Genomic DNA, 16,066 nt, shown 5'->3' with positions numbered 1-16,066 from the left:
TTTTCTTTTTTTTCTTCTTCTTTTTCTTTTTTTTTTTTTTTACCTTTTATTGGAAAAAGAATTGTGGGTAGAGGGAAACATCCGCCAAAAATCTTCTTTTGAAAGGTTTAACCGGAAGTTTTTGGTTGCTAAGTAACCAGGTAACCAGAGTTCGTATTTAGCTAACTTAGCTTATAGAAGCTAACAACGGCAAATACTTGTGAAAATATTGTGTTTTTCGTCTGCCGACCTCCGTGTTGTCATTAGTCAGATGGTAAACATGTCCAGCCGGGACCCCTTCCCCTCTCCAAAGCCTGAAAACGGCTTCACTCTCAGTGGCTTCAGGCCTCGGCAGGTGAGTTTTTCTACTGATAGCCTAATAATATACTGTTGGTAAACATAATTAACCTAAAGGCTAAGCTAATCTTGGTTATAAATACTTAGATAAAATACACATTTCAGGCAATTATTTTGATACGGGAATAAAGCTTTTTCCTGTTCAAACAACTTTAAAGGAACATACTGCCAACTTGTGTTATTTTAAATACAAATGTGTTTATTGTCGATTTAATACTGGAAATGGGAAGTATTTCACTAAGGCAATAATACAAATACTTATTTTCCCATGCTGAAATATTCCATGGCGCTTGGTTAACTGTGTGAACATTTTATAAAACACAACATAAAACAAAACCGAAATAATAAAGGTCTTAAAACTATATTTTGACTTAGTCCCTTATCAAGTCACTTGATACTGTGTTTTAGTGGTGCCTACTCCCATATACCCAAACAATACTACAGTTAAATTACTACAAACCAGTTGCTGCGCAGTAAACCTGGAGCTTTTGGAGGTCTGGTTGATAATAAAGCTTTAAGAAATCAAATGATAGCATTCAAACAGCCCTGTCCTGTACAGGAATTAAACACATCAGATTATTTGAAGTAAATAGCAAATGATAAAGATGAAATTTAAAAATTGGCATTTTATCTAGATTAAAAGATACAGACTATGTACTGCAGCACACCTGATACTTCAGGAAAAGCATTTTTATTATCTGCCTAAATTCTTACGGTAACCATTATAATTCAAATTTTAGTATCTACTCACTAGAGGTGTTACCATAAACAACATACTTGTCCTGACATGTTTGAGCACAGTCATTGTTGGCTCATTATGTGGATTCAAAATCTAACAAAATGAACATCTATGTTGAATAAAATTGAATTAATCTATTGCCCTGCTAAATTCATAGGATTTCACTCTATAACATTTCCACTTTTGAAAACTCTCACCTGAAATGAATCAGTTCTGGTATTAAAATGTACCATAGCAGTAAGAGCTACCCATCATGTGATTTCATTTATGCTGATAATCATTTTGTGCTGTAATGTTCAGCAAATTGATACAATCTCTTTATTAATTTTGAAATCACATTTCTCCTTTTCCATCATGCAGAGAAAATCACATGATAAACCCACTCACATCGCACAAACGGAGGAACCCTGGAGTCACCTTCACGATATGGCCACCTTGGCCAGCACCCGGCGGAGTGTAATGCATTATGAGAGTCAGGTAACCTCCCAGGGGCATACTTTTGACCTTCACTTATAAAACCAGAAAAAAAAATATATCAAAGCAATTTAAGTTTTGCTGCTGACCAGTATTGATCTTTTCTCAATTTCAGGCTCCAAACGACAGCCTTGATTTCCAACTTAATTCTGTCTATGATCAACACAAGGACATCTTCTGTACAAAGAACCAGATTTCGTACCAGAAGGAGACTGTCTCTGAGGACAAAAGGTGTGTCTTTGTGGCCTGACAGTACATCTGTGGAATTATAGGACTCTAATTGAAGCACGTTGATTTATCATTTTTCATGTTAATTTACAGGACACAGGAAAAGTTAAAGCAAGAAATGCTGGAAAAGGAACAAGAGAAAGACATCAGAGTGTGGGTCGATCCACAGAGGCGCTCCATTTACAGCATTAAGTGAAGCACAGGTGAAGATCACTTTTTTATACATTATGATCAATTCAATAGTCACGGGAAATCTAATACGACTGACTCAAAACTCCGACTGGTGAATCTCCGAACTTGACTCCAACCTAAACCTACTGAGTTTGGGGAGAATCTGGCTTTGTCTGGAGCAAGGTGTGTCCCAAATACCAATACAATGCCATTTCTTATCCTCCACAGGCATTTTCAGACAAGGGCTACACCTTGAAGAATGATGGCAGCATCTATTCAACACAAAGTTCACCTTACTACGATCTCTATCTAACTCCAATAAACTCTGTCTATCATGTATTGCTTGTGTGTTTTGTTTTTTTTCCATGTCGCACAAACTAAGTGATTCATGGAAAGTAAACTCTGTTAAAAACTCACTGACAAAATGAAGTTTATTTCTAAATTTGGCTTTTAATGCCACATTGCTGCCGTCTGTCTGCAGATCCCCAAAATTCAAACACATCTAAACACCATGACTCATGTCATACATATGCCCTGTTTCTTTCTTTTTTTTCCCTATGCTTTTTCATCTAAATAACCTCATTATAATAATTCATTTTGCAGGCTTAAACTTCTGTTGATGTGTATTATCCAGAAAATATTATTTTCTACTTGAGACTGCACTGTATACTGAAGCAGTATTCAAGCAAAGCATACCAGTTATCAAATATTCTAAATAAATCTAATATACCCATTTAGAACACAAACAGAGGAATATTTTATTCAAATTTATAAACATGTGCATGTAAACTGTAAAGGAACAGCTGTACATATTTTAAAGTATCAAAAAAGTTAAAATGTTGCTGTATACATAGAAAATTGTGCAACAACAAATATGCTGAATGCATATTTCTATTTTCTGTAAATCGGTTTTATAAATGTATGATGTATGAAATATATGATGCAAAGAATTTCAACACACAGCACAGAATCCGCATGACCAATCAACAGAACCAAAGTACAGTCTTCTCTTTCCTCTCCATATTGAACCCGCTGAACTGGAGACTGACTTGAATCCAGGCAGTATGGGTCGGCCTGATGGATTCACGCCCTGGCTTTTCTTTGGAGGCACCGTCTGATGAACGCCTTCTCATCCCATTGGTTGGGGGGAAGCATGTAAGGGCCGTTATGGACACACAGGACGGTCATCTCGTCAGCGTACTGAAGATTCTGCAGCAGCTAAAGACAAAGGTGGCGGGGGTGAAAGTTCAGAAAATGTAGAGCACAGACTCTCAGGGATCGCACAAATCAGCACGTGCAGTTTCACACAGTATTTTAAACCTAGATTTGTTTTTTGGGCCATCAACACAACACTGAAATATTGTCATCTTGTTAGTTGATTAAGTTGAACTGTTAGCACAAAGAACCTTTTAATCCTTGCCTTTTAACTTGGTGTCTACCAGGTCCTGAGAAAAAATATGTGGCTGTTTAGCTGCTAAATGTTCCCCTGTGTTCACCAGATAATCGCTAACTTTGTTTGTCTGTTATATGGTGCTGAACAGGTGGTGTAAAGTGGGTTTTTAAACTTTTTTGTCAAAAACTGCTGCAGCTAGAAAACCATGCTGATGAGAATGGTGAGCAAAAACAATAATGTTGCCGGTCGTAAAGCTAAAACATCAAGCTGATGTTAAAATGCTCCGTAGAGCTTAGTGGAACAACAGCCTCGGGTAATAATTCTCTGTTTCTTTCTCTCATTACTATGAGCAACACTTTTCACATACAAGTTGCCATGTAATCCAACATTAATATAAAAAGAATTGATTATGACCTGTTTAGCACAATACACAGCGATCTCAATGAGATAAATCCCTTGTTACTCACTCATTAGAGGTTACAAAGACTTACTTTGGGTGTTATAAAGAAGTACTGCGATGTTGTCTCTTTGCAGGCCGTGCGGACTACTATGTCAAAGACTCTTCTCTCATTTACAGGATCCATTCCCTACACAGAAGAGACAAACAGTGTCAGACACAACCACATCAGCAAGCAGGTGACAACTTCCCTGTGCAGAAGTGTTTGTAGGGTTGCAAATGAGTGAAAAAAGGGAATCAATATATCAGTTTCTTCTTAAAATGTTAAAAACCTTCAAAAACAGGAGGAGTATATAAACTCCAGGTCCCATCAAACCTATCTGTGTTAATGTTTTGATTGTTTTTAGGATGCATGTGAAGAAAAAGTGAAAAATAAGATGCTTCGCCAAAAACTTGTATTAGTGAAGAGAAAGCTTACTTCGTTTTAAAGGACAGAACAACCTGACAGAAACCTGATTCTGGCATTATGCCTGCATGTATCAGTTTGTTTAAATACCTCATCAATACGTAGATTTGTTACATGTTAAATGTAAATTTGTTCATATAACATTACACCTTGAGCTAGGAAACTGTGATTAATTTTTGGTGCCTATTACACCTTAGAGCATCATCACATGGCCATTAATAAAGCACTTACAAAGTGCTACGTTCTGGCTCATGAGTCCTAAAATGTGCCTCTTCTAATTTTTTCTAACCTTTTCTAGTTTCATATTTTGGCACCATCCCTAAATGATATGATTTTCTAAACAAAACAACAAGAAAAGCTTTTGTGACTGTGTGTGTGTGTGTGTGTGTGTGTGTGTGTGTGTGCGTGCGTGCGCTACCTGGTTGATCTCGTCCACCACTCTGAAGGGGCAGCGGTTGAGCTCCTGCAGGGCCATGAGGTATAGCATTGTGGAGACGCTGCGCTCTCCTCCGCTCTGATGGTAGGGCGTCAGTTCGTGAAGCTGAGTGCTGCTGTGAAACTTCACCCGGATTCTGATCCCATACTTGTCATACTCCTCCTGCAATGAAAGACACAAGTCATTTAATGGGGGGAGAATTTAAATTCTTATTGCCCACACCAAAAAAAAGACCATTACATCTCTTACAGTTTGACAGGATCACATGAAACTGACTGTGAAATACCAGTTACAAATACTAACAACATCTTTGTGAATAACTTACTAAAACCTCAAAAAGCTTTAATAAGTTAAAGGTAAGAACCACTTGAATCATTTTATGACCCCAAGATGTTTCCTGTGTGTCAGCATTTACCTCGTTTTCTGAGTGCAGATCAACTTCTCCTGCACACTGCATGGTGCGGAAGAAATCACTGAACTTGCTGTTAATCTGCTCCACCAGCTGCTTCAGCGGGTTCAGCCAACGCTCCTTAGCCTGTGAGACGTACACAAAAATCACTATACACACATTTATACACTGATTGGTCATGCTGGCATATAGTAAATCACAGACTGAGCCACATTTCTTTACACAACAATTCCAGAGTTTCACTGCAGTGACAGACTGTCTACCTCTGAAATGTTCTGTCGGTAGGCGTTCAGGGCGCTGGTTTTATCTTCCAGTTCTTTCTCCAGATTTTTGATCTCCTGCTCTCTCCTGTTGTACTCCTCAACAACCTGCAAAGCAGAGAGAATTACCGTGACAAACATTTACACTCTGAGAGAACATGCCACAGTGTATTTTCAGACTCAGTCTTTAGCAGAAAAAGTAATAAAACCAACAGGTAAACCCAATATTAATAATAAATAATAAAACCATCAATAAACTATTTGCTAATAACAATTTAATAACGAACAGTCTAAAGGTTTTGATGGTCTGATCGTGGTTAACAGAAGTATTTTTCGAATGAGTTGTTTTCAGGCTAGATGCTTTTATGCTATAGAAGGTGTGCTAAAATATATATATTTCAGAGAATGTTCTGCTTTCTGAAAATTAAGTTATGATGATGTCAAGAAAAAAAGCAATGGAGTAAAAACAAGCTCTCTTCTCTTGTGCTCTTACATTTTCACTGAGGCCAGTGAAGCACTCAGCTCTGGACCGCTCCTCGTTCAGCATGGCATCGATCTCGTCCAGCGTGTCAGGCAGTTTGCTAAAAGCCTGCATCAACAAAGAATACGAACTGTGAATATCTCAACTACTATTAATAATATTTTCCTTCACAGCAGAGACTGGACCACATGGAATATTATTCTCGTCATGAGAATAATATTCCATAGAAAGTGAAGGAAGGGGGAAGAGGCTTGTTTCATTCAGTGATATAATAAACACTAACATTACGCAGGTCTTCAGGTAATGACTCATCAGATAGCATCCTGCAGATCGTCTTCGCTCTCTTCAAAAGGCCCTTGCATTGTTCATGCAGCTGCACCTTCCTCTGCTCCAGACGGGCGCATTTTTGCTGCAAGGACACATGGACAGTGAGCATACAGTGGTGATACAGAACAACACTGGAGATAATATCATGGACTCTCCAGCAGGGCAGATGTATGTAAAGGTGTGTGAAACACCTACATCAGTGGTCCTGAGTTCAGAGGCGCCTTCTTTACAATCATTCTCCAGTTTGGTCTTCTCTGCTGTCAACCCCACCGTCTCCAAAGCCAGGTACACCTTCTCCATAGTCAGCTTGGCTCTCAGCTACAAACGATGGAGAGACAAAAAAAATTGGAGAGTCAGATGTTTAAAGACTGGAAATAGGCAAAGAAAGGTTTATAAAAGTTTGCACTTTCACAGCAAGGCATCAAAGTCTCTCTCATTGTTTAATAATTAAATTGTAAAAGTTTGACATAATGACTGTTCAAAGGAAGAGTTCCAGTGCAATAAAGACAGAAATAGAATGAAAATACACCAATTAAGAGAGAAAGAAAAATCAAAAGAGCCAAAGAAAAAACAGTTCATTGGACAATATCAAAAAATCTAAATATCATCTCAACCCATCAACATCACAGCCATCAAATGCAAAGCAGTCATATACAGGTCGTTAGTTCTAAGTTTCATTTATCCGTACCTTCATTTGAGCCATGAACGCTGCGACGATGGTCACCTTCTGAGAATTGACAGCTGCAATCTTCACTTTAGTTTCCTCTTCAATCTTCTGCAGGTCAATAGCATTCTGCTCCATCTGCCTCAGACTGAACACATGGAAACAGGGAGTAAGACCAATGTGAATATATCTGCATATATTTGCAACAAAATAACGCATCACAACTTATTAAGTCATATACAGTATGTCAACTTATTAGAAGTTACAGAGGAAAGCGTGCCTGTTGGACCTTTTGACTCTTATGACAGACTTACCTGTCCTGTTTGGTGCTGATTTTCTGCTCCAATTGTCTCTTTTTGCCCTTTTGTTCAGAAAGCTTCTTCTTCTCTGCCAACAGCTCATTGTCACGGCGATCCAATGCGACACTTTCCTTCTGCAGGGCCTTCATCCGTTCATCAATGTCTCGTAACTTTGACTCACATTCCTGGTCACAGAGCGGGTTAACAGTTAAACTTTCACCTTAGTTACACAACTGAATTCTAAAATATACCAGAGTACCAGATACTAGATCTATGAAATGTTGGAAGTATTGGCAAATGGTTGGGCTGTACTTTCAAATGTGTTCGGCTACCTTCATCTGCTGCTCCAGTTGCCGTTTCTCTTCGGCGTCCACAGTAATGGTGAGGTACTGGGAAGGGTGCACTGCAGAGTTACTGGTGCTGATCTTATTGGAGTAAAAAGACCTCTTCAATGTGTACCTCTCATCTGTTGTGTACAACACTTTGATGTAGGGCTCTTCGATCACCTGTGAGAGAGAAAATGGACACAGACCGAGGTCAACATGGAAGCCTCTTTAATAAAAACACAACACAACAATAGTCAGACACTAAGAACTCTTTGCAGGTTGTCATTATGAATTTTCTGAATTTCAGGGGTCAAGCTGTGAGATTTCACTTAAAATACAGTCAAGTCATATCAGACAGTAATTAAATGCATCACTGATTAAATCCAATTTCATTTTTTACATTTTTTTCACATTTCTGAAAGGAACTTAAAATTCAAAGACTTGAATATATCATTTTAACAGGTGGCGCCTATTAACGGACCTCACTGACATATCCAGACCTACACAGATTTGCTTGATATCCACCCTATTTTACCAAAGAGGTTTAATTAATTGACATTCATTTTCCTAAATCTCCATTGTTGTGTTCTAAGAACCTTAATAATTTGGGAAGAGGAACATACCGTTCTGATCATGGCTTTAGTTTGTTCGTTGCCCACAGGGACATCATGCACCTTGTACTGCTGACAGAGGTAACTCATCACCTCATCTGGAGCGTCAAACATCTCACGTAGGTAGGTAAAGAACCCAAAACGCCTACATAATAATACCAAAAATGGATAAAACACAAAGTAATGGTCACTGACAAATACCCAATTACATAACCAAACAGACGTACACAAATGGATACAGTTTATGTTGATTTACATCTCAAGCAAAACTAATTTTCTCTCACCTCAAAGACTCAATATTTCTGGATGGCACCCGCTTAGAACACGACTCCTCAGGAGCAGAAATGGAATTCACCTTCAAGTTCATCTTGTCACGGACCTGAAGGTCAGAAAAGATTAAATAACATTTCCTACTGAGGAAGGTAAACACTAAATGTCCCAAATTAAGCTCAGATTTGTTTGACATTAAGCTTAACTGTAATTTGCACTCTGAAGGATTTAAACTCTCCTCCCAGAGTCAACATGATAATGATAATCTGCAGCCCCCTGACCTCAGTCATGAACCTCTCCATGTCGTCTTTTCTCTGGAAGACGAAAGCCCGCAGATCATGGAATGAGATGTGGTTCTCTACATACTTGGCAAAGCGATGGTCTCTCACATTGATCTGAGGAAGGCGGAAAGGATGAGTATGCAGGCTATGCAACTGATAGGAAAAGCATCACAAGCACACTACTGACTGCTGTTGAACCAAAAACGCTTCAGTTTCTGAAGGGAATGTTTCCCAAATCAATTTCTGGACAATCTTCAAAGTGTTATGTGAAAAATCACTAAGAGAAGAACTCCCCAATGTCAAAAGAATAAAGTCAAGAAGAGCAATCCAAACTCTTAGCATTGATACCCACTGTGGTTATACTTTATTTTAACCACCCTCCATTTTGCATTGAAAAGTACCATATATACTTTTAATAAATGGTGTATAATACTCTTTGATATGGTACAATTAATATATATACACTTATCTCTACATTATACTGTCTTATAAACCATTTATTAAATGTTTATATCTGCTTATTAATGTTAAATGATGTAGGGTTTAAATAAAGTGTCCCCCACATGTTTCACTGGGACTCACCACCAGCATCATGGGCTCATGGACATTTCCATCAAAGCGATATCTGTTCTGCCTGAGCCACTGGAGGGCAGCGTGTGTGTCCTTGTGACGTCCTCGCAGCTTCTCCTCTTTGGCGTTCATCATGTTGTTCATGTCATTGAGCTTCTTCTCCAACACTGGCAATTTAAATTTTAAGAAAAAAACAACCTACATGAGGCACATTCTGTGTTCTCTGACTCTGAACAGTATATTCAATAATTAGATTTGCAGAGGGCTCTGTATAGTTTGCGGGAAACTCTCACTTCTGGACTCAGCACAGATGTTGTCCCTCTCCCTGCGTAGGTCGGACTTCTCTCCTTCGAGCTTGGCTCTCTCTACCTGGATGCGCCTCAGTTCGACGTTAACTTCATTGATCTGTGGTGTCACATCTGGTTGGTCACCGACTTTGGCAAGCTCTGCCTTCAGGTCCTCAATTGTCCGTCTGGTATTGCTGATTCGCTTCTGGTGGTCTTCCTCTTCCATCTGCTTCAGTCTCAGCGTTTGTTTAATATCTTCAATCTCCAGAGAAGAGCCAGGGGAGTTATCATTCATTATGAACAAGACACCGCTACAGTTGCATTGTATCATGAATATATAATAATACTAGATCTCAACTTTGAATGTTTCTTTTCACTAATAAATATAAAGCACCTATTCAATAATATATATTACATAAAAATAATAAATGCATGCAGGACTTTTCTCCTTGTTCGATTCTTTTTGACAACTAAAAATCTAGAGGATTGGCTTCCAGATGTTGTCATGTCATACAGAGGTGTTGTGGTGGTGTATAGCAGAGGAAAACAACACGAAATATTATGGGCTTTACAGGCTATAGGTTTTCCTCACGTTTCCAAGTATAAACAAAAGGTGCAGTCTCACCTCTTTGTGTTTCCGATCCAACTGATCTTGTTTCTGTTTGCACTTCAAAGAGGCTTCTTTAATGGCAGTGGTCTGAAAACAAGCTCATCGTTATCATCGTTAAAGTATCACAGACATTAGTCACAAGTATTCATTGTACTGTAGAAAACCATGCTCAAAATGGCCAAATTTTAAAGACTTTCAAAAGGTTTATAAATTAAATTAAATTACTCCTGGTTCTAAATGTTCTACACATCCCCAAAAAGTAACAAATCATTGCCCATATTCTTTTATTTGGACACAGCTGTCATACTGTAGACCCACCAAATAGTAACAATATTCGCTTTTTCACCTTTGCCTTTATTTGTGCCTCAGTGGGCTTCAGCTGGTTGTCAATCTGCTGGATCTTCCTCAGCATCGGTGTCTGAGCCTGCTTCAGGGTAGAGAGCTGCTTTTTAGCCTCATCTCTCTCCTTCTTCACTTCCTCGAGGTCCTTGCGGGTGGTCTCGTACTCCTAGAACCAGAGGGAAAGAGTCAGAGCTAACACAGTCAGAATTATGGAATACACAGTGTCACATTTCGACCACTCACCACCCATGGCTTCTTCTTCTCAAGCAACTCAATCACATCCAGATGCCTCTTCTTTTCGTAGTAACGGTTCACATCATGTTTGTTCCTCTCATTCCTCAGCTTGGCCTTCTCCAGGAAGCTGGCCTTCTCCTTCACGACGTTCTGAAGGGAAACAAAACACCAACGAAATTGAAAAACCTAGGAGGTGATCTGCAATGCTGCCTTTACACTCAAATATGATAAAAATCTAAATAATCAATGTTGCACCTGTGATTTGATTATTCTAATTTCCTCTCGTGCCTAAATGAAATGCCACACATAAACACACTTGCATCAGCTGCTACTCATGATCTGCTGTTTACTGTATGTCCATAAAAGTTTTATGTTCACCTCCAGTTCTCGTTCTCTGTTGCGAAAGTTTTTGAGCTCACAGTGGTACTCATACATCTCTGGTGGTCCCACTGACTTCTCAGTTGCCTCCAGCAACTCAATTTTGGACATCTTGGCGAACTCGCCCACTTTCTCCTGCGAGGACAAACCAACAGGAAAGAATTAAATAGTGAGGAAAGTGTTCAAGGTAACACCTAAAAAAATTTAGAATCACAACACCCAAGTTTTAAGTAAAGATTTGTGTGAATGAAATACAATTTATAGGAAAAAAAACATGATTTCCATGTCTGCAGTGTGCAAATATCCTACAATGTGACAGCTGTAATTACAACAGCCTGATCTCCATAGAACATTTCAGTAGCTATTACTCTAATTCTCTGAACCTGTGCAGCCTTATATTGCAGTGACACAAACATACCTGAGGCAGAAACTGGCAGAGGTTGCTGACTTGGATACGCAGAGCCTTGACCTCTTCTTCCACTGTTTTCTGGTTGCAGTGTCTTCCATTCAGCATCCACAGAGACTGATTGTTCTCCACATGTATCTCTCTGTTAATCACTAAATTACCACCAGTCTTGTACCTGGAATGACGACAAAGAGTTTCATTCTACAATCAGATACATCTAGGAAACAATCACATAGACTTTCTGGCAGTGGTATCATTTAAGGTTGAGCTGTCTGTATTTTTAAAATGTCAAATTATGTTACCAAGATTATTATTAGTAGGTGGCTGTTTTGCACACAGAGGAGAAGAAATAGAAGAAAAGGAAGAAGAAGAAGAAGAAGAAGAAGAAGAATATGGAATATTAAATCATCCATATTTGCTCACTACATCTGAGCCTTTCTGACCGTCAGGTGTGAATAAACTACAAGTAAGGAACTTATTTTTAAAACACAAAAATGCTGAATTATCAGTTAGCTTATCTGTATCTGCCATGAGAAGCAGGTCGTAGTGGCTGAAAAAAATCCATATCATGCATCACTACTTACAGTTCAATCTCAATAAATCCTTTATGGCACCCGCGTTTGACATAGAGCCCAACCTACAGAAAAAATAAACACAACCTTTTAATAATCATCAGATTTAACAGTATGTTAATTATTTACTTCATGATGTTTCTATCAGCTGAACTACTAGAATCAATTAACTTTATATCATGCATTTTAGTTTACTCGCTGGTCTTTTGGAATCAAATAGAGGCGTGACCAAGTTCAGACTATATCTACCAGTGATCATGTTGCTCTGCTGTTTACCTTGTCGCCTCTGCCAAGGATAGCGGTCTTGCCAGCCAGACCCAGACAGATGGCACACACAATACTAGACTTGCCAGTTCCATTGGCTCCAACAATCATGTTCAGATTAGGTCCAGGGTACACCACAGAGTAGTCATAAGTCCTGTCAGAGTACAAGGTAGATATTTAAGCAATGTTTTACAGTAGAGGTGAGCCAACTTGTCTTATATCAAGGCCACCACTAACACCGAGGAAAAAAAAATTGAAAAATTAAGCTTCAGAGAGCAGGAGGGACATTTTATACAACAAGCAAAGAGCAAATTTAACGAGTGCGGTCATTTTTTAGGCTAAATTGAGGCTAAATTTCATTGAGGGAATGCTAAAATGATCTTACTTTCACGAACACAATACATATTTGTTTTCCAACCTTCTCAAGACCATGTTACTGAGAGCTCTAACAAATACAGTCCTGTGATAATGACAGGGGCCTGTTTACATCCCGTCTAGGCTCTGCTGGCACTGAGCAAGTCCAACACAAACAATCCTTTAAACTTTAGGACCCTGTTCATCTGCTTGTCCTAACCTGCCAACTTTAGTTTAGAATGCAATATATTGATGATAAACTGGCAAACAGGTTAAATGTAAAGTATTATAGAAATAGCCATCATGAGGACTTGACTTGGACACTTCCCTCAAAATTTTGAAGGGTGATTTGGGCTCTTACTCATCATCTGACTTGAATTTGTCTCCTAAAAATCTTTGGGCTTGATTGGAACAATGAATATCTGATTTGGACTTGCTTTTATGACTTAAAGTGTCAATACGTAACGATGGCAGGTGGGTACACGAATTGGTCATATTAATAGAGGTCAAAGCATCCTTATACAATGCCATGAAGTCTGAACATGTTGGCATATTTGCCAGCTTATAGCATGCTAGCTGTGATCAGGTCTATCGTACTCGGCAGTTTAGTTTCGGTTCACAGCCGTTGTTCTGTGTTGTCGGCTGACAGTTGTGGAGCAGTAACTTACAGGAAGTTTTTCATGGTGATGCTAATTATGGAGCCCTCCACGAAACGCCCATCTCCTCCAGGTCCATCGGCTTGACTACCTGACAGCATGTATGCGACGTTGTTACTCGAAGTTTGGGAGCTGCTGTTAGCATGACTAACTCGTCGTTTCTTGCCGGGGGCAGCCATGGTGGATGAAAACAGCCGCCTGCCGAAGGGAAGTGTTGGTACGTTCGTTCACCCTCGCGCGCTTCACCGAGTCGTTGTTGAAAGCTGGTTGGACAAAAGGGGTCACGTGTATACACAAAGACTGACGTCATCGTCAGCCACCGTTTATTATCGCGAGATTTTGGATAAAACCTCTCTCAACGACCTGCAGCCAGCAACATGATATTTATTCGATATGGGCACATATACAACATTAAAAAATAAAGACGCATATGTCTAAAAACATGATATATAGATGAGCACAGAATATATTACAGATATAACAAAACTATGCTTCACTCCAATTCAACACTTGTTATAAGAATAAGGAAGCTTTCTTTCAGAATTCTGTACAAGATATCTCCTTTTGATGTAAGTTAGAGAGACAAGGATTTAGGATATGGTATATTCTTCTGTTGAGTAAAGTAGTTGCCATCTGTTTATTATGTGCAAGCCTAGAAAAAGTCAACTTGTTGGACTGTCAGTATTTTAGAAGGAAAAGTGAGTGAATGATCCAGCCACAGTATAAATACAATTTTTTTTTTTTCTGGAACAATTGGTTTTATTAAGAGGATTTTCTACATAAATAAAAAGAAATGAACTGATTCAAACAACCTCAGACAACATTGCCTAAGAACTATTTGAATAAAGCACGGCAATGTAATGTTATAAACAATATTTTATTTATTACTTTCTTATATTAAAAGTGCCTGGTTATATTACTGGTCCTAGTGAGACGGATGTGTACAGTATGTTGGGCAATATGTTGCCAGTTTATCAGGTACACCTCACATGAGTCTATACATTATGTTCCCTTTTATTGGGGAGAAAAGAGGTAGAGTGGGATGACTAAGGTTCTCTGTGTGGGAAAGTCTGCCGCTGGGTAAATTAGTTTTGCTACATTCCAAGTTTAAATTCAGTTCACATTAAAAGATTTATGGGTCATAATGACCATGCAAATCCTTCCTAGAGATATTCACATGAAGGAGATGTGGGACAATATCTACAGTTCTTGTTATATGCAAAACTGCACTTTAAGGTTTAGCTGAAACCAATAACCCAAGTCACATAGGGATCTTGTTCAGCTTTGTTTAGTGCATGCAAATACCCTCCTTGTTTCCACAGTGCTCTCCTCTTGGGCTGCAGCAAAAGGATAGTAATATACAGAGGGAATTTGAAATGCACAGTCAATTTGTTTTACTTAGGACTGAAGCATCTTCGTTATGGCTGAACTTAATGCACTTTTACACAAAACAATTCCAGCTATTATCCTCCATCTGAGGCCTACATTAAAAAAAACGCTTAAGGGATATCACTTTAAAACCATCGAAAGGAGGTACAATTACAGCACCCACCCAATAATATTTAGGGGTATGTGTTGTTTTAAAAACAGACATGCCAACATGTGAACCTAACCTTTAAAATGGGACAACAGGCTTGCAACTTTTTATACAATGAATACTTGAATCCAATGTCTGTGATACTTTAATGATGATAACGATGAGCTTGTTTTCAGACCGCTGCCATCAAAGAAGCTCGATCAGTTGGATCGAAAACAAAGAGTTTAACCACCGTACTGTAGGCCTGATGTAGAATGATTGACGCACTTTTCTTACCATAAATAATCGTAGTCGACAGCATTTAAGCTCTGAAACCACTTTAAAAGCGTAAACTCAGTTACTTAGAAAGCCTTTAAACAACTCAAGCGAAATAGAAACATTAAGACGACATGTTGTGTCTCGTGAGCAGACGTCCAGGCCTTCTGCTCGCTTTTCGGTTGTGGTTAGATCAGAATCGCCTCTATACTCATTGTCCATTGTGAGGCTTGAGATGAACCCAAACCCACCAAGAACTAGTATATCTGATCAATTCATCACCTCTGACCACAACTTAAAGCGTGGAGGCCCTGGAGGTTAAAATCATCCGCACATCGCCACTGAGGCTCGCGAGCGGGTTTCCTATCATCTCCGGTGAGAGCAGAGCCGAACTCAGACCAGATCAAATAAGATCAGTGTGTAGGTTTTTATAGAGAAACACACTCACACACGCAGACACAACACTTCCACTCACACAAGCAGTCTCCAAACACTCACACACACGTTCACCATTCACACAAGCCTTTCAAACTATGAAGAACAAAGTACTTCCGGGTCGTTTATATAGCGAGGAGCCGCACGGAATCATGGGACATTGGAAGCAGAAATTAGTTGTATAGTGACCTCATGTGGCCATTGACGGAATAGACCTTCCCTTCTTTCTCTTTTACTTGATATTTGTTGAATTAAATTAAGACTTTTGATGAAAATCAATATATATATAAAAATATTAATACAAAAGTAGGCCTTCGTGACGTAATATAACTGAAGGAATAACGATATTAATTAATTTGCCTTCACAGTTCATGCCAAAGATGGATTTCACATAATGTTTTTAATGAAAGAAAACAGACAAATAAACAAGGCATGACTGTGTTGTAAAAGACTGGAAAATACTTAATTACTGGTCTCAGTACCTTAGCCCTGATAATATACATATATATGTCTGTTTCCCTAGAACTGATTCAAGAAAAACAGAACAGATTCAAAATTCACTTCAGTGATAAATAAATTAAAAAATACATAAATAAAT

General features: G+C 38.8%; 2 protein-coding genes and 1 non-coding gene across 3 annotated transcripts; 1 reads left to right on the top strand and 2 right to left on the bottom strand.

Annotated features, from left to right (window-relative positions):
• The first annotated feature begins 94 nt into the window (after nucleotides 1-94).
• On the top strand, nucleotides 95-2,285 carry cfap276 (cilia and flagella associated protein 276). The gene is made up of 5 exons (XM_073469476.1): nucleotides 95-334; nucleotides 1,436-1,552; nucleotides 1,665-1,780; nucleotides 1,871-1,980; nucleotides 2,177-2,285. Exons 1-4 carry the CDS (start codon nucleotides 251-253, stop codon nucleotides 1,971-1,973), a joined length of 420 nt encoding a protein of 139 aa, XP_073325577.1. The 5' UTR covers nucleotides 95-250; the 3' UTR covers nucleotides 1,974-1,980; nucleotides 2,177-2,285.
• A 396-nt stretch (nucleotides 2,286-2,681) lies between these two features.
• On the bottom strand, nucleotides 2,682-13,453 carry smc5 (structural maintenance of chromosomes 5). The gene is made up of 24 exons (XM_073469474.1): nucleotides 13,254-13,453; nucleotides 12,244-12,385; nucleotides 11,980-12,032; nucleotides 11,408-11,570; nucleotides 10,990-11,124; nucleotides 10,621-10,761; nucleotides 10,382-10,543; nucleotides 10,051-10,122; nucleotides 9,432-9,687; nucleotides 9,151-9,305; nucleotides 8,569-8,682; nucleotides 8,302-8,396; nucleotides 8,030-8,162; nucleotides 7,413-7,586; nucleotides 7,096-7,265; nucleotides 6,806-6,929; nucleotides 6,313-6,435; nucleotides 6,074-6,199; nucleotides 5,803-5,898; nucleotides 5,313-5,417; nucleotides 5,056-5,175; nucleotides 4,623-4,802; nucleotides 3,833-3,928; nucleotides 2,682-3,166 (listed from the first exon to the last, which is right to left on the bottom strand). The coding sequence occupies exons 1-24, from the start codon at nucleotides 13,418-13,420 to the stop codon at nucleotides 3,032-3,034; spliced, it is 3,237 nt and encodes a 1,078-aa protein (XP_073325575.1). The 5' UTR covers nucleotides 13,421-13,453; the 3' UTR covers nucleotides 2,682-3,031.
• A 1,768-nt stretch (nucleotides 13,454-15,221) lies between these two features.
• On the bottom strand, nucleotides 15,222-15,575 carry LOC141000467 (small Cajal body-specific RNA 2). The gene has a single exon (XR_012179541.1).
• Nucleotides 15,576-16,066: the final 491 nt, after the last annotated feature.

This window comes from Pagrus major, chromosome 7, assembly GCF_040436345.1.
Source record: "Pagrus major chromosome 7, Pma_NU_1.0".
In the NCBI taxonomy this organism is placed as follows: Eukaryota; Metazoa; Chordata; class Actinopteri; order Spariformes; family Sparidae; genus Pagrus; species Pagrus major.
The sequence above is the reverse complement of the archived record's forward strand: the minus strand, read 5'-3'. Positions and strand labels throughout refer to the sequence as shown.